We start from the raw sequence: 23,182 nt of genomic DNA, 5'->3' as shown, positions 1-23,182 counted from the left end.
ATTATAGAAACAATATGTAACATTTTAATTAGTCAGCTTCAGATGCACTGGGAGGCAGATTTTGTTCTTTGGATAGAGTATAGCGAGCTGTTTCCCCCTCTCTGCAGTCTTTCTGCTAAGAAAAGCTAACTGTAGCTTCATGTTTTATAGCTTCAGACATGACAGTGGTATTAATCCTCTCATCTAACTCTGCACAATTCCATTTCAAAATGTATAATTATTTCTTTAAAACTGCATTAACTTCACAATTTTCAAGACTTTTGCGTAATACTGGTCCTCTTTTGCACAAGACTGACAATAAACCTCACAGTAAAGTTGACAAACTAAAAAAATGATTTAATAAAAATGTTTTTTTTTTTTTCAAATTTTTGTACCCTAGCAAATGTCTGTCTGCTTGATCAGTCACTCTGACTGTTTCACAGCCTTTTATGTTCTCTAAAAAAACTATTTTGTACACCTGTCAAGTTCTGTTTCTGCATATGTGTTTTGAGAACTGAAATTTCTCACCACTGTACTCTAAAAACGTGTTGTCTTTTAAAAATTAAAAAGTTATTATTATTTTTTTTTACCTGTGTATTCGGGGAAGCAGATGCTGAGCGGAGACTTCTTGATCTTCTCTGCAAACAGATCCTTCTTGTTGAGGAAGAGGATGATGGAGGTGTCGATGAAGAACTTGTTGTTGCAGATGGAGTCGAACAGCATCAGAGACTCGTGCATGCGATTCTGTGGTGGGAGAGGGAGGTGAAAAGAAAGGGATGATGGTGAAAGAATGAGTCAGAAAAGAAGAATGAGGAGGGGAAGATGGGATTAGGTGGGATTAAGGGAACAGGTGAAAGGAAGAGAGGAGGATTAAACAGAAAAGGAGGAAAGGAGAGGCAGGGAAGAGATGATAGGGAGGGTAAAACCGCAAAAGAGCAAAAGCAGACAGAAAGAAAAATGAATGGATGATGATAAAGAGAGAACAGGAAAGAAGGGAAAAGGTTAAGTTACCACCAGTTTTACACCTTTACAGTGTGACACCGACGAGCTGGTAGAATGAGAGAATATCATTGTTTTGGCCTGTATTGGGTTCAAACTATGCAAATGAGCCAACAACTTTTACACAAAGAGAGACAGAGAGAGAGAGAGAGAGAGAGAGAGAGAGTAACACACCTGATTAGAGAGGAAACGGGGGATAAAGTCATCAGGGGAATGTACAACTTTTTCTACACACTGTGTAAACGTTGTGCATTTTTAATTAAATTAAGCACAACATTCTGCATGCACATTGTGCAGTAACAAAGATGCTGACTGAGGAGTGGTCTCTCCCACTGAAATTCCAGCGAGAAACAGTGGCAGTGGCCTGTATAGGAAATACTTTCCATCATTTTCAATAAATAATTATAGTTGAGGAAAACACGGAGACGAAAAGAGAGGGAAATAAAAGAGAAAAATATAAACAAACTCATTCTTCACAATTAAACATTGCGGTTTAAACATTTCCATTCAAATACTGTGCAAATACACACACACACACACACACACACACACACACACACAGGGCAGACAAAATAATTCAGTCGCAGGAAAATAATCACACATATCACGTTACTCATGTGGTGCTTTATTATCATTTCTCTTATGTATAAATACAATGTTCAATAAATTATCACAGCAGTGAGGGAGTTACAGCAGATACATTTTACTCACAGTGCTCAGTAAAATACAGCACACACACACACACACGCACGCACGCACACACACACACACACACACACACACACACACACACACACACACACACATTTGCTGTAGGTGATCTGTACAGTATTGACAGGTGTTGGTTGGTATTGATGCAGAATGAACAGATGGGTTAAATGGACATTAAAAGCTACAGCACTGAGAGCACGGGTGTAAGGACTTTTACCAGTTTATACTCTGCCTCCTTAATTCTACCCAAGTTCATTGTGGTCATGTGCCCTGCGGCTTTCTGACTTCTCTCTCAGTCAAGCAGCAGAGCAGGGATTTCCTTGACTTTGCAGAGGCTTAAGTGCTCATTTCATCACTTGGCAAAGCTGAGTAGGAACTGAACATATTATAACACGACCCAAAAGCATTTGCAGGCAAAACTCTACTTCTAAATTTGATGCATAAATAAGTCAGCAAAAAGACACCACAGGAGCTCATTTAAATCTTACGTGGGAAACATTTGGCACTAAATTTTGGGAATGAAATTCAATCTGAATAGTTCTTCATTTGGCTGCCACTGTGACATTTCAACAGCTGTTTTATGTTGCTAAGGTATTGAGTTGGCACAAACATTTCTTTTGTGATGCCACCTGCTGCCCACAAAAACAGCAACACAGGACCTTTGTTACCTGAATGGACCACTGATTGTATTATCCACACCAGAGCCAGCCACCAAAAAAAAAGAAGAAAAAACATTATCGCCCATAAACCTCTCTTGCATGGCCTAAGACTACATTACCCACAAATCTCTTCTTCACCGCAGCATATGGGAATCTATTATTTATTATTGGGACTGAGGCAGGACATAAACTACATAACCCACTACCCTCTTGGCCTCGCTTGCTGATGTGATTTCCCACTGGTTGTTTGAGGGTTATTGGTAATTCATCAGCAGTAGGGACAGGTTGTGAAAATCACAAACACATATACATGCCCACACACACACACACACACCACACACACACACACACACACACACACACACACGGAGTGAGCTTCTCATAGTTCTCCTCTGTGGAAGCATCAATCCTGTCTGCACCTTATAAACCACTAATAGCTTTAGAGCTTCAGTGTTGCAGAGAGAGGGCGGGCAGAGTGGATCAGAGAGAGAGACAGTGGAGAGGTTTGAATGCAAGAAACAAAGACAGAGCAAATCAAATGATCCTATGTGAGATGAGACACATTTTTGGCTTGTGAAGGACTACACCTTTTGCATAACTGAGTTCAGTGGGATGAAGCACAAGTAGGGCGCTTAATCAAATTGCTGTGCTCTGTTCTCCTCCAATAAAAAAGTTAGTTTTATTTAGTTTCAGAGTTACTTTTAAATTCAGCTTTCTAAGATCATACTGGTGTGTTTCAGATTGTCCAATCCAATGAAACTGTCATTAATAGTGGGAAAATTTTAGCTAGACTTTGGAAAGCCACCCTTCACTTTCAAGTCAAAAGTCAAAATGGAGAAAGATATCATGGCTAAGCAATTCCAGTTTTATTTAACCTCCCCTAATCTGCTCTACAAAATAGACATGAGACAAAAGCTGATGTGTTTAATACCTCTCTTGAATTAACTGTAAGAACTGATCAAATCAAATGTGTATGCTAGCTAGCATGTTAGCAGTCATCTTTCCTGTTCAATGTGCAGTTTACTAACTGGCCTTGCAAGCAGTTCCATATGTGAGTTTATTGAGCAACATATTTTGCTAAGATGCACAGATGAATTCTGTTGTACTACTTTCTAGCCAGCCCCTGTTTTTTCAACTTGAATTATATAACTGGTTTGAGTTTGTTAATGGCATCACAACTAACATTTAGTATCATGTCTGTGTTTCTTTTTGCTGCTGCATTGTTTTAGAGATGTAATGAAGTGACTAGAAAATCGGTCCGCACTTAAAAGTTTGCATTTTCACACAATGATAATGACTTTTTGACAACACTAGACGCAGACATGATGCTCACAGTATGATGGATTACCTAAACACCAAATTCTAAGTGTCTGCAATGTGACTTCAATGCTGTACAAAACTAAGTGAAACTAAAGAGTGGCTTGAAAGGTTGGAAACATATACTATGGAATGGGATTTGTAGCAATTGATTTAAACATGCAAAAACACAGTTGTAGCCATTTAAATTCAGTTCTTTGCTAATGTCATAAAATATTCAAGTGTTGTTGTACATTGTGAATAAATTGAGGGATAATTTACTTTTAAATGCATCTGATATTCTGAGTGATTTAGTATGCCACTGAAGAATCTGTACAGCAGAATCATAGATATATCTCACTCTGTTCACTGCCAGAGGTTAATACAGGCATGAAAGAAGTTGGAAGACGAAACCCGAACAGTGCGCTGCCATTGCCATCCGGAGGGCAAATAAATCATCTGAATGTGAATTGGAGCTCACTAACTTAGTGTGGATGGAAATTTCACCAGCCTGGTGTTCCACAGCTTGTGTCAACTGCTACTAATGCAGTGCTGTGTCTACTGCTGGATGCCCTTTAGGCTCTCAGGCATAAAGTCAGAGGCCAAAAACTACATCTCTGTGAGCATCCATTCTTCATACAACTGAATCAAACAAGGTACAGGAAAATCCTGTAATTTAACTGTGCAAGAATCTATCATAGTCATCCATTGTTATGTTATGTCATTGTATGTTAATTTTATCCATTGTTTTATTGCTTATTGTACAGTGTCCTTGAGTGGCCAGAGAGGTGCTTATAAATAAAATGTATTATTATTGTTATTAAAAGTTAGGTTAGTTTGTTTTGTTGTTTTGTCATACTGAAATGAAAAAAAACCTCCAAATTTAAACATTAGGCACAGATGCTCATTGTTTTCAGCATGTCAGTGGGAAATATTTGCTTCTATGTAAATGACAAACAAAACTGGACACATGCACACTTTGTATTAAAAAAAGGACGGAAGCTTCTATGCACAATGTAACCACTGACAGGAGTAAAAGGAGAAGTAAAAAGTTAATTAATAGTATATTATTTTAATTAATACTTTTTAAAATCTTTTTGCATTAACTTCAGATCAGACACTTTTGATGTATATTTTAAGTCATGTCTTCCTGAGACCAATAATTAAATAGTTAACGCAGAAAGATCACTTTACTTTCACATCATATAATAGATGTAACAGGTCAGAGGAGAAGATGATAAATGCCTTCAGTGCAAATGGCAGGAGGTTTCTTGTTCGGCAAAAGAACCAAAAAACGGCAGAGGCTCTTTGGTTGGATACAGTGGTATTATTTGACGCTGGAAAGTAAGGTGTTGTGACATTTAGAAGTCCCATGGGCATGTTTGTGTCTTCAGTGCGTGTGTGTGCATGTGTGCACGTGCCTAGGGCCTGTCTGTGTGGAAAGGGTAGACAGGTGCCTTCTGGGTAATGAATCCAGATACTGACTCCACCACAAAACCCATGGGCTGATGTTGTCTTTTCCACAACACATACACATGCACAAATGCATTCACATGCACACACACACACACACACACACACACACACACACACACACCTTTCCTGTACTATATACGATCTGTTACACAATCAGAAACGCACGCACACACAAAGCAGGCTGATCAACAGCCGTAAGCAGCTCTCTGTCTCTAATTAGGAAATGTTGGCACAGATGTGCTAGGAAGAGCTGATGACGTCATCCACCTGTTTAAAAAAATCGCAACTTTGAGCAGAGGGAGGAGACACGCCCTCCCTGTTTGAGTGTGAAGGGAAAAGTGGAATACAGCAAATGCCTTCCTCATAAATAAATAAAGATGCTCTCTGCCTCTGTTTGCCAGGGAGCACTCATAGCAGCAAAGCTATAAACACACTCACTTTGGTCAATTCAACAAAGTCCCACAGACAAACAGAGCTCAGTGTCTATACAATGCTGTAAAGTTTCGCTTATAAAGAGAGGAGGGAGGAGCTGATGATATTTTCCTGATATTACATGCGTCTCTCTGACTTTAATATGGAGACTCAAATACCAACTGTTCCTACAAATAGCACACATCAATTTTCATTTCAACTAAGCTGTGCCCCGCATCAAACCTCAATCCTACAGCAGCTCTGGGACATCTAGCCAAGAACCGGAAATGGAAGTCATTTAGCAAAAGGCAAAACATCAAGGCTAAAACAATAGTCACAAGCTTGACATTCTTGTCCCAGAGGACTGTATGTGCTCACCAGCACACAATCTTGCAAAGCTCACCTCTGGCTTATTAAGGCAGAGTGGTGGACAATGGGGATATTACACTGTGCAGCCCTACACAATGGTTGAGGCCCTAGGGCCCTATAAAATCAATGCTTCCATTGAAGCATTATCTGGGAATTGTCTGGTTGAGTCAGCATACCAGCCCTTGTAGCTCTTGGTTTAAAGTGATTTTATAGTGGACCCATGCGTGCTGCAACATGAGAGCCTGAAAAATCAATTCTGAAATATGACCAGAGCTGATAAATGCAGCCCCATAAATAGCAATTTCCTTGCTAACTATAAATTTAGGTTGAAGGGCAAAAGAAAGAAAATGTCCATATTTTTTTTTTACAGTACAATTCAAATTACAGTATTTCTTTCTCCTGAGGAGATGCATCCAAGACTAAAACACATGGGCGCCAAGGCTTTGGATTAACAACACAGTCTTTTTTTGTTGTTATTGTTTTTGATAGTCCCACAAGGAGTTGACAAAGTCAGAAATCCTGCAAATAGGGACTTTAAGGTGTGACTATTGGGCCTTTAAAATCTGAAGTGGTTATCAAAATGGCACCAATTCAAAATGCGAGGAAAAAAAGGCACTGCAGAAAAACTATATATGATAACAATTGTGTTTCATAACTGAGATTACTTTTGGTCTCATTATATTAAGCATTTTGAACTGTCCACTCTCCCTGATAATCCCTCTGCTCCCTCAGGTTTTTAGTGAGCGAAGCTTTGCTATATTGAAGCTGACATGACACTGTTTTGATTCTGCATGTTTCTCTGAGGCCAGTGGAGGGTGGGATGAGATGAATGCACAGGGTGTCATTAATTAGTCCTTTTTGTTGAAAGGCATCACCCTGCTTAATATGGAACTTCACAAAGGCAAATATTGAATAATGAATATTGTATACTAATAAAAAGACATTCTGAACTTATAATATGTAGAAATTAAAGATTAGAAATATGAAAATATATGTTTTTCATTATTTCAGGTTTTTATTTTCTAAAATAAAAAAAACTTGTTTTTATAATGTTAAATATCATAACATTGTTACAATTACTACCACCCTCACTCACCAGCAAATCACATGACGCCACCGTCTTATCAGACTCACAAACTGCTACGAAATAGATATTAATTTCAATAAAAGTGTTGCTGTGGTTATGTTCATTGTAACGAGTTAAATATCAGTTTGATGATTAGTTCATCTATTTTTTCTGTATTTATCTATTATGATTTAGTTCATAATGTCTTTTATTTATGTATGCATTTATCAAAGGGCATGACTAACAGCATACCACATTCATCTGAGCAGGATCTTCAAAACAAATATCACAACGCGACAAAAGCTAACTTGTCTCACAGAAACACAGGATGTGTGTGCAGCAAAGGTCCCTGGCTAGAATCAAAATGGGGATGTAGCAGTTACAGAGCATGTGCCTTAACCACTAGGCCAATAGGGTCCCCCATGACACACAGTTCTATGTTTCTGTCTGATGATTTAGCATTTTCTTTGAATCTGTTCTTGGCAGGCTAGATGCAATCTTCTATCATCTAAAGTCTGAAGAACAACTAAACTTGGAGTGAACTGAACTTGACTCTGACAAGTACTCACTGAATAACATAGTTTAAAAGCTGTTTCACATTGGCCCTTCATTAGACTAAGGCACACATCTATGGCATAAAAGAGTAACAGCTCAAATTTAATTCAAAATAATTAGACATTCTTGGGGTACAGGAATAATTCCCACTATATCATTTTGAGGATTGCTCCTAGAGAGAGGTGCACTTAAACTGCATTCAGTCTACTTCTATGAGTAAGGCACTGCTATATGTACAAAGAAGTCTGAGGAACTTTGCGTCCCTGGAGAATCATCTGTAGGTACTGTGCAAGATTTCTGCAGCACATCAGCAACAGATCTGGAGTTTAAGTACAATTAAACACATGAAGTACAGTGTTACTGGAATGTGCTGCTGGCTCTTCTTTAGGTACTGACATGAGGAATTAAAAAAGAAAAAAAAAAAAAGATTAAAAGTAGTCCCAACCAACCATTCAATTCATTAATTAAGAGTCAGGTCGGACTGATGGTCAGCCTTATGGTTAAGCAGTATGATGAACACAACCTACACAACATATCTGACTGGCTGTCACATGATGACATCACTAACATGGACCACACAAGCTATGTGGTATATACCACATAGGTACCACATGTATTAACATTATTAACATGTGGTACCTACATGGGTTTATACAAGTCAAACACCCGTCAACCACTGGCTAACATTCAAAGCATCATCAGTAAAGGCCGCAGCCTCGCAGGTTATTTGCTATGATGACATCAGTGACAGCATCAAAGACAAACTGGATGTTGTTGGTGTCTGTAGCGCAGGTCACGTGGGAGTAGACCTCTTTGTTGGTGGACTTGTTCTTGCTCTCGTACTGAGACTTAATGTAGGCTATTCCCTCCAAGTAAGTGTCTGGACCTAAGGAGAGAGATGACATATAGTGGGAGTTAGGTGAAGGCTTAAAAGCTGTTGTCATCTGAACCTTTGTATCAGTGGGCTGTACCTCATCTTCTGTATCAGCAGTATTTTCTGATATTTTCTGTAAACATGACCTTTGCCTCTCTAGCTCAGCACAGATTCTGCTGAGGTGTACTCAGTGGTGTGCAGAGAGCTGTGCTTATTGCTAGCCAAGCTTTACAAAATATATTACATGGACAACTTTTTCAGACAGGATTGAAACATGGTTCTGAACAGACAAATGAGAAGTGATGGAAAATATTATGTCTTGTCATTGTGGGCAAAGGCTGCCAGTTTGTGAATATTACCAATGTATTGTAGTCTTTGTAGCGCAACAGAACAAGATTGTGACAGATGTGAGGTCCTAGAGCCAAAAAGAATGGAGCCATTATTTATACTGTATTGATTAATTTTACAGCAGTGCCAAATCTACTGTATGCCCTTTTAGTTCAAGTGTTTAGTCATTATGAAGTGTGAGAGTTAGTTCTGCTTGTAATGCAAACATTTGGCATGCAGTAGCTTTAATAAAGAGCTTGATTTTCTTATAATGCTTTTGGAATGAGTCAGATCTCAGTGATTTGGAGTAATTTGTGTGTCACTAGCATCTATCTGGCTCTCAGCTATTAGCAGCACTGTGGTTTGTCTGTCTGCTTCAGTGGCAGCTCCATCCAAACAGGCACGGAGTCTGGCTATGTAAAAGGATGAAGAGAGGAGAAGAAGAGAAGAGGAAACAGGTTCCGAATTCTAATTTTCCCCTTTCTCACAGTCTCGCTCTTTTGGTCCCTCTCCATCTTGCTTTCCCACAGTCTTGAGCTGTCTATTTTTTTTTTTCAGTTTTCTCACACTCCTGCTTTCTCTGTCTCTGTGGTGTTCTCACGTTCTGTTGTTCCTCTTGTCTCTCTCACACTTGAGCTCCTCTTGTTTGGACTCCCAGTAACACTCCTGATTTCATTCACTGTTTCACTCTTTTTACTTGTTTGACTCTCATCCTTGTTTTGTTCCAGATCTGTTCTGCCTTTTAATCTTCTAGTTCCTATTCTGTCTATTTGTCCTCCTCTCTATTTATCCTTCATCTCACTATGTCTTGCGTACAGTTCAACTTTTACAGTATAGGGTAGAATTTTTAGACTTATTCATAAAGCTGTTGGAAAAACTTTTGACCTTGTTCAACAAGCCTGTTTGTGTTAATTAATTAATAACTCAGATTAGGGCTGGGAAATATATGTAATTAATTTGATCAATTCTAATTTGTGTTTTTTTTCTATGTGTAAAATGTCTGCAGTCAAAATCAAGGCACTGTAATCTGCATATAAAGATATAGATAAAGACTCTACACACTGATATGGTTACAAGAAGTAAGTCACAGGAATCAACTAAAATAGTGTGCAGATTTAGCCTGTCACTGCCTTTTGAGTAGCTAATGCTAGCGAGCAGCTATCTGACTAATGTCACGAATCACAAACAGCTGGCGCAGGTGCAGCAGTTTGCAGACTTCTCTCTATCTCTGCTGAAACTGATGATTAATGTGGATGTCTGTGCCGTACTGTAGCCATATTAACAATTACAGATTTTTTCTAATCATTATACCTAATCAAACTGTGTAATTTCAGAGGGAAAGCAAACTGAAACTATCATTGTTTTGTTAGTTTACATGCATGCATAATTCAACTTGACAAATACTGTGAGGAGCCATATTGAGCCACACTGGGACAACCAGTGTCTCCACCATGTGAGACAAGATGCCTCTCAAACAGCAGCACAGTTGTCAAGTGGGAACACTTTAAGAAACACTGCCTCAGCTTTGGATTATATAATTATCTGAATATGCACTGCATCTTTAACAGGCAGGGAATACAGGGAATCAAGCTGTTCTTTTGGAGAGGAAAATGTTAGAGGAAACAAATGAACTGCCAGGGAACACTGAGTCTAGAAAGGGCGTGTATGATTTTATGCAGTGTGTAGCTCTATCCACAGATCACTGAGGTCAGCTCAAAACATGGCTCCATTTGAAGCTGCATATTTTTATGTCATAAAAATCTGTCATAGCAGTGACCTGACTATATCATCACTACATTTTCAGGAGCTGTTTTACAGTTAAAGTGCTTGGTCAATATCTTTTTCAGACATTGCAAGTCTTAAAATTATGGGTATTGTTTTTTCCTTAATGTTTTGTGAATACTAGTATACACTAATGAATGTTCAGTATATAGATATATACCAGTGTATTCAGGGAAGCAGATGGCCAGTGGTGACTTGACAATCTTGCTTTCAAAGAGGTCCTTCTTGTTCAGGAAGAGGATGATGGAAGTGTCCTTAAACCACTTGTTGTTACAGATGGAATCAAAGAGCTTCAGAGATTCATGCATGCGGTTCTGTAGGAGAGACATTAGCACAGGTTAAATGGGTGTCAAAACGTTCTCATAGACACATTCTTTAGATACACATCAATTCATGTGTATTTTAATGAAATATAAATGTGTTCTCATGCACACAAGTAATCAAGAAGAAGTAATCATGTACCACATACACACTATCAAAACACAAGGAGGAACTGTGAAAATAAAAAACAAGAATGCAGAACAGAAGTACTGAGGAGTTCCTCTTGTCTATGGACACAGTGTTTTGCTGCTGCATGTTGAGCGTGTATTTGTGTGCATGTGTCTATCACCACATCAGTAATAGGAATTGTTAGTAAGCTGCTTGTTGCCAGTTAGTTAAACAAAGCCATGCACCTTTAGCTTGTTAGCTGTGAGCTACTGTGTGTTCTAACTGTAGTACACTGAGTTTTTGATCACTAGGGGCACTGTAGAGCATTGCCCCAGTATTATTTGTATCACATGTTCTTGCATCATATATGAGTATTTATGTAATATACATTTCTGCCCACTGTAGAAGGCAGCAATACTTTGTGAGAGTGATGAATTATAAAAGTAACTGTGTACTGACAAAGGAGGAGTGGAAGAAAAAGAAAGCTGATGTCTATTATGTACATGTGCATGTTTGTTGTGCTTTCTGAGGTGGGAAATTTAACTAACTTAAAATTTAAACAAGATTTTTCAAAAAACGCTGCTTACAAAAAAAAACCTCCACAGGGATATTAAAGAATAAATACTATATTAAAAACAAGAAATCGACATAAATATAAATACGGTTGATTCTAAAATGTAGCTTAATGGTAATAAAGTCTGAAAACTTCAACTGATCACTGAAAACTAACTTAAATACATTAAAGATTAAATCAATTTTAGTATTTGATTATTTTTTTCATCATTAGGCACTTTCTCATGTCATCACCTGGTTCTCAAGACTGAGTTGTTGGCACTGCTATAATGCTTTGTTAATGAAAATTGACTATTTCTCACCAGAATCCACTGTTGTGTTGATGAAATTTGTGGAAGGTGAAAAGCAAACTAGCTATTGGCATTATTTTTTAGTGCTCAGGCAAAAAACAAATCAATCAAGAAAAAAACTAGTCATACTGCATGGAAGTGCCTAATGAAGAAAACAGATTGGATTAATTTAAGGAATGAGTTGAAAGCAGTTTCTCTCTGGTTATGATGCTTTATTGCCAGTGAAGAACAGGTAATTGATGAAGCCCATCAACCAATCAGATAAGAAAATAGAAAACAGAATTGTAGCAAATTACTTCAGATTTTGGTAATGCAGTCTCACATACAAAGGAATGACAGAAGACAGGAAGATTGAATAGTTAACAGTAATTTAGAAGAATAATGTAGCGATCAGACAGGAAGAACACAAACGTATATAGATAGATAGATAGATAGATAGATAGATAGATAGATAGATAGATAGATAGATACACACACACACTGATACAATTCTTTGGTTCACAAACACAAAGAGGCACTGCTTTCAACTCTTGATGAGTGCATCAACCTATCAGGAGGTTTCATACCTGTCTGTGCGTGGAGCATCTGTAGAAGATCTTACTGCTGATTGTTTAGAGAGGACAGTCGATGGCGAGAGTGACAGGAGGAGTGGAAGGAGCCAGAGATGCTGCAGGGCGGAGCTTAGAGCAGGAACAGAAAATGCAAGGGGCCCACCCACCCACATCCCACTTCCCTGCACCTCATCACTTCAGAGTGTGTGTTTGTATATGAGTGTGTTTTCAGAGAAACATGACAGGGACAGCCAGAGAACGACACAATGCAAGCAGTTCTTGAGTAGAAAGAAGGACATTACAAGTATGTGTGGTGGTGATAGCACGTGTGGTACTGGATGTGTCTGTGTTCATACAGCACATAGATGTTTATATAGATATACTGTAAACAGTAAAACCTTTAGCCTTTGATAATAGAAACCCACAAACAAGACAGACAACATGTTGTGACACCTTATAAATCTGGCAAATCCATATCTTCTAGGTGCTGTAAATGACAGGGTGTCTGCAGGTATTTAGTGTATTTTATATATTTTCCTCAGAAAGGTCTCTGAAGGTATTTGTCCGAAAAGCTTTGGGTAGATGGTAACGTATGGAATGTTTTTGTATCCAACTCGGGACTGTTGGGACACATCATAACCTCATAAACTAAAAGAAGAATTGGTGTGACAGTGGATTATGCATGTAGTGGACTGTCTAATACTTTTTGTGGAGTTTCAGTTAGTAACATTGGACCTGTAGCAAACACTGTCTACTAGAAGCTTCATAAGCCTTTTTTGACTATCCAACTATTTAATGATATTTACCCAGTTACATTAGCTGCTAATTTGATTAGAAGTTATTTTTAAATACTGCTGGAAAGTAGTTTGTATTGGTTTTCCATAATATTTTATTCATACTTAGGCTAGTTAAAATGAACTATTAACAGTATGAACAATTAACAGTACAGTTTGTATTATATATGTATTATCTTGCTATGGAAGAGAATTTAAGCTTAAATTAAAAAAAAAAAATTCCACCTTTAGATTCTAATAACTTCACACAGGATTAGTATTATGGCAAATTGTTATAATTCTAATTAAAGTCAGGGCATATCAGTTACTTTAATGAACTGGCCAAAAGGGATACATGCATTACCTTTTCACTCCCATTACTGAGAGGTTGTTATCTGTGCTGTCTGATTGTTGAATATTTTTGCTGTACAAAGTGCTTGTAATTTCTGAATCACATACAATAGATGTATTTGGTAGTAGAACTGACAGAGGACGTGGGAGCCCACTGAGATACATTTGGTTATTTGCCTGGTAATTATAACTCCCACACTAGTGTTTGTCCTTTAATAATAATAACACATAATGTTGATCAGAACACTGTCTCTCAGATCAAAAAAAAAATACCAGACTTGCTGCTAATGTTGTCTGAACAGGTCTGAGATATTTACTGGATTTGCCTAATGTTGTTTGTAATCGTGACTGGTAATTGTCCTTTTTGGTTAACACATTTTGCCACATCCTGCCTTGTGTACTTCTGCTTCAATTACATTTTGTAGATTTCTCAGAAAGACATCCAACAAACACCAAACAATAGACCTGAGGTAGAAGTACACCACAGAGGGGACAGAAATCACATTATCGTGGTAAAATAGCCCATTAACTAAAACATGTTTTGTCACTGCACTGCAGTTTGATCCGCTGAGATATCTGGACTCAAATATGCAAGACACATAATAGAAGCTGTTTGTGAGCATTTTTTTTATGATGGATATTTCCTCTCCTCATCTGACGTTCGTCTGGTGCTCCCAGCTCAGAGGGAGGCTTGATGACATCTGCATAAATAGAGCAGCTACTGAACACAATTTCCCAGCCTGGAATTCTCCGAGGATACACTTCAGGCTTATAAATAGCAGTGAACACCGTGCATTCAAATCAGCTTATTTGTTTTAGACTACATGGCACCACCTTTATAGCCACATGGCAGATTGTGGCCTTTTGTTGAGGAAACACCGAGCTACTCCATCGTAACTGTTCCCCAGACATTCATCTTAACCAAAGATCTAATAGGTCCACATTTGCAGTCTAACCACTTGAGAGCCCTTACGGTACTCACACACTTACTGTTTTTTTTGGTGTGCCAAAATTGTAGTGAACCAAAAAGAAATTAATGTTTACTCAGTATACATTTTATGTTTATTTAATGAATTTTTCTCAAAGTTTAGTAAATAAACTACTCACTTACTTCATGAATATAATATACTACTGTGTATCTCAGAATCTACAGTCAGCATAATTTGCCTTTAGTGCAAATTTAGTCCTAATATAAGTTACTTACTGTACCTGTCATTCCCACTATTCAAAGCAGGTCATTTGCTTTGCCCAGATGCAACTTAGTTTGCAGTGTCAGTGCAGGGAAAATGGACACACTACTTTGCATAGAGAAAAATACCTCACAGGCAAATTAAACCCCTGTATTTTTGCGTAGAAACCAGTCAGCAGTGTGTGTGCCAGCTCTGGTGCACTGTCCAACTAAGTGTTTTGTTAAACAAACAAGACCAAAAAGTATTTTGAATGGGGCCTACAGTGGGATTCTGTTTATCTATTTACATGTTCCATTGTGATATTGCTGTATATTCTACAATAAGCGGAGGATGGTGTACCAAAAGTAGTTCCACGGGAATTCCACAGAATTCACAATGTATTTTAATAGTAGGCTAAGCATGAAGGCACACCAGTGCGGTAAACGACTGGTGATGTGTCAGTTTTATTAAATATCATCAGATGATGAGACAGATGTAAATTAAGGAAGGCAGAAAGCAGATAAGTCTGCCTGTCAGTCCTGAATCATTCTCTCAAATGAATGCGTAAAATGTAAATATAAACATTTTTATCTTATTCTTTCATGCCTTAATTTATTTAGCAGCTCATCAAAGACCACCAGAGACATTTATCCCCTCCTGTCTCAAGCTTTTACACAGACCATGTGTTTAATGTCAGCTTACATGTTCTTTCTACATATAGAACAAGTGTACACTCTGTCTTTATACTAGCTATTATACAGTATAGCCTGTGTCAAAATGTATTAAGGGACTATTTGCCATGTTGTCCCACATCCTGAATGCATGAAAAAGCCCTGGACACACTGCAATACAACTCTGATGCTATTTTGATGTAGTGTCTTTTAAAGGTGTATTCAAATATCAACAGTATAAATGGGTCATTAGGCCACACAATGACAAGGGAAAAGCATCAGTGAGAGCAGCAGAGACAGAGTGAGAGAGAACATACATGTGAACGCGTGTTCTTACCGTGGTCTCGTCCTCATGCAGCACCTGGTCATATCCGCTGAGTGCCACACAGAAAATGATGGCTGTGACATCCTCAAAACAATGGATCCACTTCTTCCTCTCCGATCTCTGACCTCCCACATCAAACAGCCTGATGGCCATAGAAAGACAGATTCATTTACACAGACATACATACACATTAAGGTATTTCTGCACAAGAGGGACTGAAATCACTCAAGAAGTTTTAACACATAGAATCATACATAAACTCCACTGAGATGCTGTAGCATTCATCTGATCTCTGATCAGTTTAATTACTGAATGATCTGTGTGGATGGGAGAGCATTGATCTGTATGGGTAAGGGTGCTGCTTCATGGAGAATTGTTAGCTGGGTAGCTAAGCTGTAAATGTTGTAACCAAAGTCTTTACGGGAACTCGTCATTCCTCTGGTGTATCAGCTGCTGGAGGAGTGCCAACACCACTTTGCATATAGCCCAGAATAAAACCTGACGGACTGTTGTCAGATTTGTGATCTGGCCAACAGAGATGCAGATATTTGACTATAAAGTAAACATGAAACGCGTCTTGAATCTCATGGATTTTATCTGGATATGGACACTTGAAAAGACAATACGGGGCCTTAGAGCATTTCTGATGTGTTTCTCTGACCTCTCCTTTGCATCCATATTTTTGCCAGCTTAATCAAACAGTGTGACAGTGTTCTGATGCTGTCCTGTTGACTCAACAAGAAAAAAATAGTTCATAAAGTGTATACTGTATCTGAGACTAGATTAATCTTTTCCAGTGCTTCACCTCATGTCTTCATTAGTATTTACTTTCATGGTCCATGTGATGGGTATAATGGTAGGTAGGTTGGTGGGTTACACCCAGTACAGGAATAATGTAGTCTCCCACACACTGCCTGACTGCCAGTAATAGCAACTGTGCTTACAATATTTGGGCTTCTACAGAAAAACACACCCAATGCATCGCCTACTCACCTGAAAGCCCAACAGCAGAAAGCACTATTTAGCACAACTAACATTTCTCTGCATGTTTAAAGTGAATGTGTGTACCTGAACAAATATGGTGTGTGTACATGAGGAAGACTGAGACAGAAAGTAAGAGGAAAAGTGAAACAAGTTGCCAAGTGTGATGGTGCATCCATCCAGAAAAACAGCTGGTTTTTCTACAGTATATTAACCTCTTTGCTCTGCATACCGATATTGTTAACGTGTGTGTATCTGTATGCACATACACACATGAGGTGGAGATATATGGTAATTAAATTAGAGGTCAGAACAAGACTCCTTCCCTCTTTTCTCTCACTTTTCTCTTTCCTTTCCTCCTCTCATTCCCATAGCTCCTTCCTCTAATTGAATCAGATTTTATTAAATAGGCAGACAATCATAAATATAGGCACATGCTTAAAGCATTTAATGTTATTAATTACAGACTGGAGTTCCTACTGTAATCATGGATAGGGGAGCAGACTTATAGATGGGTAAAAGGAAGCAATGGTGGCAGGAAAATCAAAAGAGGACAAATATAAAGTTACAAATGTCACAGCTGAGAGTTAATACTGACCTGAAGTGAAGGTTTTTGAAGGTAAAGTGTGTCTCAACAATGCCTGTGGTCTTCACTCGGGTCCTCAGGATGTCCTGCTCTGTCGGCTGGTAGTCTGCTGCACCAATCCGATCTAGGCTGTCTAGGTAGCTGCACACAGACACACAGAGAAAATACAGACTGTAAATCAGCAGCAATCTACTCCTAGGTTAGCTGCCGTAATGAGGCATGACAGGCCTGTCAAGCTTTGGAATTCTTCAAATGCTGAAACTGTGTGCATGGGGCTGCTGTAAAGGCAATACTGGGTACACAAAGAATTTGGAGGATAGTGTCTTTTTTTTTTTAGCTGTGCATAGGGGCAAAAGCACAATATATAATGGATAAAACTGTGTTTACCTGCACTAACATCAGCTATAATTGCTAGCACCTCTGGCTAACTACTTTGTTACCTGCTGAAGGAACTGAAGGTACAAGACAAAGGAGCAAAAAATGAACTCACAACATTAATTTGTAGTGCTTCCCTGCTGTGTGGAAGCCTGTCCTGGATGCTTTTAGAGTGTAGCGTTAGCAGCTCTGTCCTGCTCTTTATTGGATTTGTGGAGTTTAACCTTAAGCAACTCCTGCCTGTTTTACACAAGAAAGGTTTTCCAAACACACTGGTTAGTCTTCAAACTTTAAGGCTTTTCTCATTAGCTGGTGAGGATGCTGACTTTTTGCCGGGGACATGGAACATTCATAATATCATGTATGCAGCCATCAAATAGTTCTACAAGCTTCTCATTTTAAAATGAGTCAGCTGGGAACATTTAAAAGAAGACAGCATCCTCAACCAACTCCTCTAGAAGCTACCATTAGTTTTATTAGCCAGCTAGCTACTGCTGATAAAATCTGCATAAAAATGAGAAGCTGTTTTTGTTTACCTCTATCTAAAAATCAAAGACTAAGTGCTTCAAAAATTATCCAAAATTTTGACTGTAAATCTGCCCAAATTATCACTGTAAGCTGCATATTTGCTGTGTGGAAATGAAAAAATAATTACTGGGAGAGGGGCTTAGTGAATGACCAGTTCTGATGCTGGTGTCAGCTTTTAAAAATGACTGATAAGTATGTTTTCATTAGCCCTTGGTCTCTCCTACTGAAGTCTGCCTCTGATCGACCAGTCACTCCGAACATCTCACCTCTTAGTCTTATTTGGACCTGAGTGGCTGAGGGCAGAGTTTGCTGATCACACTGACAGAGTAGGAGTATGATTACTTAAAATGGATGCATTTGCGTTATAGTGCAAACTCTATATTGTATGTTATGATTAGGTGGCTCAGTTAACATTACATAACAAGCACAATGTGACACCCACCCACTGGACTGCTGTCATTAATAATGAGAGTAAATGTGCTACTATATTGACTGCAGTTTCTTTCCTCTCAGCTCTGTAAGAGGTCAGGGGTCAATCACAGATCAACACTACTAGAACAGGTAGGGAATCTATGTCCTCCTTATCTATGCAACCAACTAAAAAGTTCTTTTGCCTTTTTTTGTTTACATTTCTTTAAATAAAATTACTTCTATTTTCTGGAAAACAGAAAATCTTAGGTGGAAATTAATTTCAAATGATGCAAATCTTCATGGTCTCCCATCACAAAAATTGCCTTTGACTCCCTGATTCCTACACATTCAATGAATTAAGGCTGCCAGTTCTACTTGGCCATGTAAAATACATAGAGAAACTACAGTAAGTTACCACACTGAGTAGCCACTTGGTTAGCAGTGAAGAAGGGAAGTGGGTAGGCAAGATGACTCTGTTCAGTTATGTAATGGAATATCCCTGGAAGTGGACCTTTATTTTTTAATGTAGAAGTATAAATCAAATTATCCTGAATAGCACAGTTCAGAGATTCATTCTCTCAGCCCTCAGAAGGCGGCTCTCCTGGACATGACTGCATTGCTGGCAGAATGGAACAGCACTTAAAATGACAACAGTGCAACTTCCAGTTTTAAAATAACACTTCAGCAGGGTGGATGGATGCCAGTGAGAATCTTTTTTTGTGATCAGATGCCATGCATCCCTTATGAACTTTTAACACTGTGTATTTTGTCTCTAATGTCCACGTTGGAAGGTATTATCCATGGCACAGTCTGTTCTGACAGATAGCTTCACCTCTAAAATCAAGTGCAGAGTGAGGTCTCAGCAGCTAAATTATACAAATTATTTTTCCACACAACAACCACTCAGACATTGATATTCCAAGCCAGCAGAGATGGACTGACAGTCAGAGGAGCAGGAGAGATGAGCAGAAAATATACCCACATCCATCTAGTGTAATGGATGCTTTTATTTATAGATCGGTGAGGGTGTTGTTTCAGAGCTTTTAAAAGGATACAGAGTTACTTCCAAGAGCACCAGAAAAAAAGATAAAGGTGATATTGGGCTGATGGTACTAAGAAGTGGTTGGTGCACACACACACACACACACACACACACACACACAGCCAAGTACACACACACACATTGCGCATGCACACAGTGTCAGTGATAAGAACTATTGATTACACAGAAAGGAATACGAGTTAGATTGGTGTTTGGAGAAGAAATAGATAGAGAAAGCTGGAAGGTAGCAGACAAAGAGGAAGTATTTTTTCCTGGACCACAATGAGATAAAGTGATTGACTCAATTTATGTTCAAATAGGAAATAAACACAAATATGTGGCATGTTGTAAACAGATCTGTCTACTACAGTCATACAGGACATCAGGTGACTGGATGAATAATGGCGTTAAAACACGTTTAAATTTACAAAATGAAAGGGTGCTGATTAGATTAAAAGGCAGATGCTTAACATGTGCACTGAATTATGAGAATATGATAATATCAAATCCTGTAGGAATGGCTTAATAATTAAATCCAATACTTAGTGACTTGGGAGAGAGCTGTCCCTCAGTTCTGCTGTCGGGTTGCAATAAGGCCATGAACACTGTAATTCAGCTGCCAAATATATCTATATATTTTTAATTCCTTACTGATGCAGCACATGCAACAATGGAGAATGTTCATTTTATTCTGTCATTATTTTCTATTACAACTGTTCTGCAGAGGTTGTAATAGAAAAATAGACAAATAAACCCAGCCTACAAGCTCTTAATAGCACCTCTGACTCTCCCCTCCATCATGCATCCCCTCCTGCTGCATCTCTTATCATGTGTCACCTACTGAAGGTCTGACAGCACCTTACAGTAGGGAATATACAGTAGTATACTATATAGTACACTATAGTGTCAAGTCATTCTGCATACACAGAATTTTCAGATTCATCTGCTTCAGAGTGGTCTAAAGTTTAAAGATGATTCTGGTATTGGTTGGAAAAGAATATTGTGTGAAATATTTTACAGATGAACCGACTTTTCAATTAATTATACTGATAATAATGCTAGTTGCAACCCCACTAAGCATGATAAATGCATGCTGAGTACCCTCTCAGTCAGTACGTCTCTCTGTGGCCTCTCTGTGGCCATCAGTCATTTAATCTTGTCCTTATGTTTGGCCACTAAAGTATCTCATCCCTACTGTCTCTTCTTCCTCTCTTTCCTTAAAGAAATTATTAACACCTGAAAATGCTAGCAGGCTGCAGTGGAAGTTGCCACTATTGTTGAGGCTCATGACCTTTACCAACACAGGAGGTTGAACCCTCCCTGAATAGAAGCTGTCTGCTCCACGCTCTCACTGTTTTCACCCCACAGTCACTGTTCATAGAAATGGTTTTGGCATGTGACTCACATTAACACAAATGATAACATTATTTCATGTATAGAATTGCTGCCTCCTGAAGCTTTATATCATTGTGTAGCCTGGTTTTTAGCTGGCATACAGTATGTGGACCACCACTGCATTAGTCTTTTTCCTCATCCTGACATTACCTGTCATGGTGCTATAAGTCGATTAACACCAGACCCCAGTGTATGCTTGTCTCATTTCCCTGGTGATGTACAGTATTATAGATTATCACTAAAAGAGCGTTGCGCACAAAAGACAGACAAGTGCAGAGAATGTTGTCTGTGAGGTGATAATGACAAGGGCGAGTGCATTCATGTGTGTGTGTTTCTAGCATAGAAAGCCACTGAATTCTCCCGACAAGCTGCAATATTCAACATCACCCTCTCAACAGTCTGTTAATGCACACACATTCACACACACACACACACACACTCCACCCTTCCCTCTGTCCCAGACTCTTCTGTTCTCAGTAGCCCACAGTGTTGCTAATGTGCAAAAAGAGTCATCACACTGACCAGTAATTAACATCAACTAAAACGCTGACTCGATGCTAAAGTGGACTGGTAGTCTTTAGTGCCAAGTCATATTGATCATTTGCTGTATTAACTCAAGTGAAATGACCCTAAGTTAGCCATTTACATTGGCATGTGGTTCACTACAGAAATAAAATGCATTAAGTAAGGGCCACAAATTAGAATACAGTAGCTTGCCAAGCCCACATTCACTGTACTGTAAAATAAAAAACAGGTCATGTTTACATCAAAACACTTGATATATTGGTACATAAATTGAAGAAGTGACACTTCTTCAATTTATGACTATATACTGCAACTGAAAGTACAAGCATAATATGAATTGTCACAGTAAATACATTCAGATGTGTGCCAATACATTTGCCTTGAATTGAGGCCTATACTAAGAAATACACCTTAAAACATGTCAATGTAGCATGTATTTTTTGTCAAAGGATAAGCCCAAGGGATGTCTGTTCAATTGTCCTGCTTCATGGCTGTTGCTAAGTAACCAGCTTTTAGATGGTTAGACGTCCCCCCCTACCGTGATGTTCTGACACATATTTACAACCAGCACTTGTCACGTCTACAGAAGCTGCAGCAACATGATGCAACATGATACAACCTGGCCGTAGCATAAAAGGGATCTGAAAGAGGAAAAAGCCCTGTCATTACCTTTATAGAGAGAAGAAGAGGAAAATAAACCAGGGAATTTCATGCTAGCAATGCACACTCACAACTGACCAGATCATGACATGGATTTTGTGTGTTAGAGTCGAATGAAGAAGCTTTGCATCATGACCTGGTAAGACGTAAAATGCTGTTAAATAATATGATGCAATGCAAGATGCAGAATCAGTGTCTGTGGTTAAGAGCCATTTTTGCCATTTTGTCTGGCAATCAGTTCTAAACAGGTACACTCAGATTGCCTGCTATTCGTGGGCACTATGCACTTCATCAATTTAATACAGCATTCTTGCAATGTAATAAACCAATGCACCATGGCCATGTTCATGTCCAGTGTCTATTTAACTACTTAATGTGGTATTTTAATGCCATTGCATATGAGCGTATGGAGGAAGTGACTGTAATTTTTTTTTTTAATGGAGGCCAAGTGGGTACATGCATTCCACGGTGTCACAAAGGCATGAGATGTAAATCATAGACAGAGTGTATGTGTTTTGTGGTAAATAGGTCAGCACATGCAGAGCATTTGCACAGAGACAGAGAGCGAGCAGTGGCTTCAGGGAGTACTTGCCCCTCTCAGAATGGAGCTTTCTGCTTTCTATGTACTGAAAACACACATTACATGCATGCATGATTACTAACACACACCCACACAAAAAGCCCCTGCGCTTACCCTAACCCTCTTCACTAAATGCCTAACTGTTGACTTAAGTCTATCACCCAACAACCCTAACCCAAAAGATAACATCTTTTGACTTTGAAGAAATATCACCAACTTTCTTCTACTGGTTTTCAAAAAAGACACAAACACAAACACAAACACAAACACACACACACACACACACACACACACACACACACACACACAGTCAAACTGAGTGTGGTCTGATCATGTGATATCTGTCCTATCACTTCATTGGCTGACTGGCCTGTACTGCTCCACAGGCCACCACATAATAGGAAGTGTGCATCAATCTTTAATGTGACATTTAACACAGACACACATACACGCACACATATGC

At 38.7% G+C, this 23,182-nt stretch overlaps 1 protein-coding gene across 2 annotated transcripts in view; it reads right to left on the bottom strand.

Moving 5' to 3' along the window:
* The window catches only part of LOC108901871 (guanine nucleotide-binding protein G(o) subunit alpha), a 90,368-nt gene that overhangs the window by 5,457 nt on the left and 61,729 nt on the right, over positions 1 to 23,182 (bottom strand). The window contains exons 5-8 of one of the 2 annotated variants that reach the window (XM_018703524.2): positions 17,216 to 17,344; positions 15,649 to 15,778; positions 10,665 to 10,818; positions 1,583 to 8,407 (exon numbers count right to left, since the gene is read on the bottom strand). In XM_018703524.2, coding sequence (XP_018559040.1) covers positions 8,220 to 8,407; positions 10,665 to 10,818; positions 15,649 to 15,778; positions 17,216 to 17,344 — 601 coding nt within the window. In that variant the 3' untranslated portion in view covers positions 1,583 to 8,219. Of the gene's footprint in view, positions 1 to 569; positions 724 to 1,582; positions 8,408 to 10,664; positions 10,819 to 15,648; positions 15,779 to 17,215; positions 17,345 to 23,182 lie in introns of those variants that run through there. The other variant, XM_018703525.2, reaches the window with a different exon arrangement.

This window comes from Lates calcarifer, linkage group LG10 (assembly GCF_001640805.2).
Source record: "Lates calcarifer isolate ASB-BC8 linkage group LG10, TLL_Latcal_v3, whole genome shotgun sequence".
Classification (NCBI taxonomy): domain Eukaryota; kingdom Metazoa; phylum Chordata; class Actinopteri; family Centropomidae; genus Lates; species Lates calcarifer.
The sequence above is the reverse complement of the archived record's forward strand: the minus strand, read 5'-3'. Positions and strand labels throughout refer to the sequence as shown.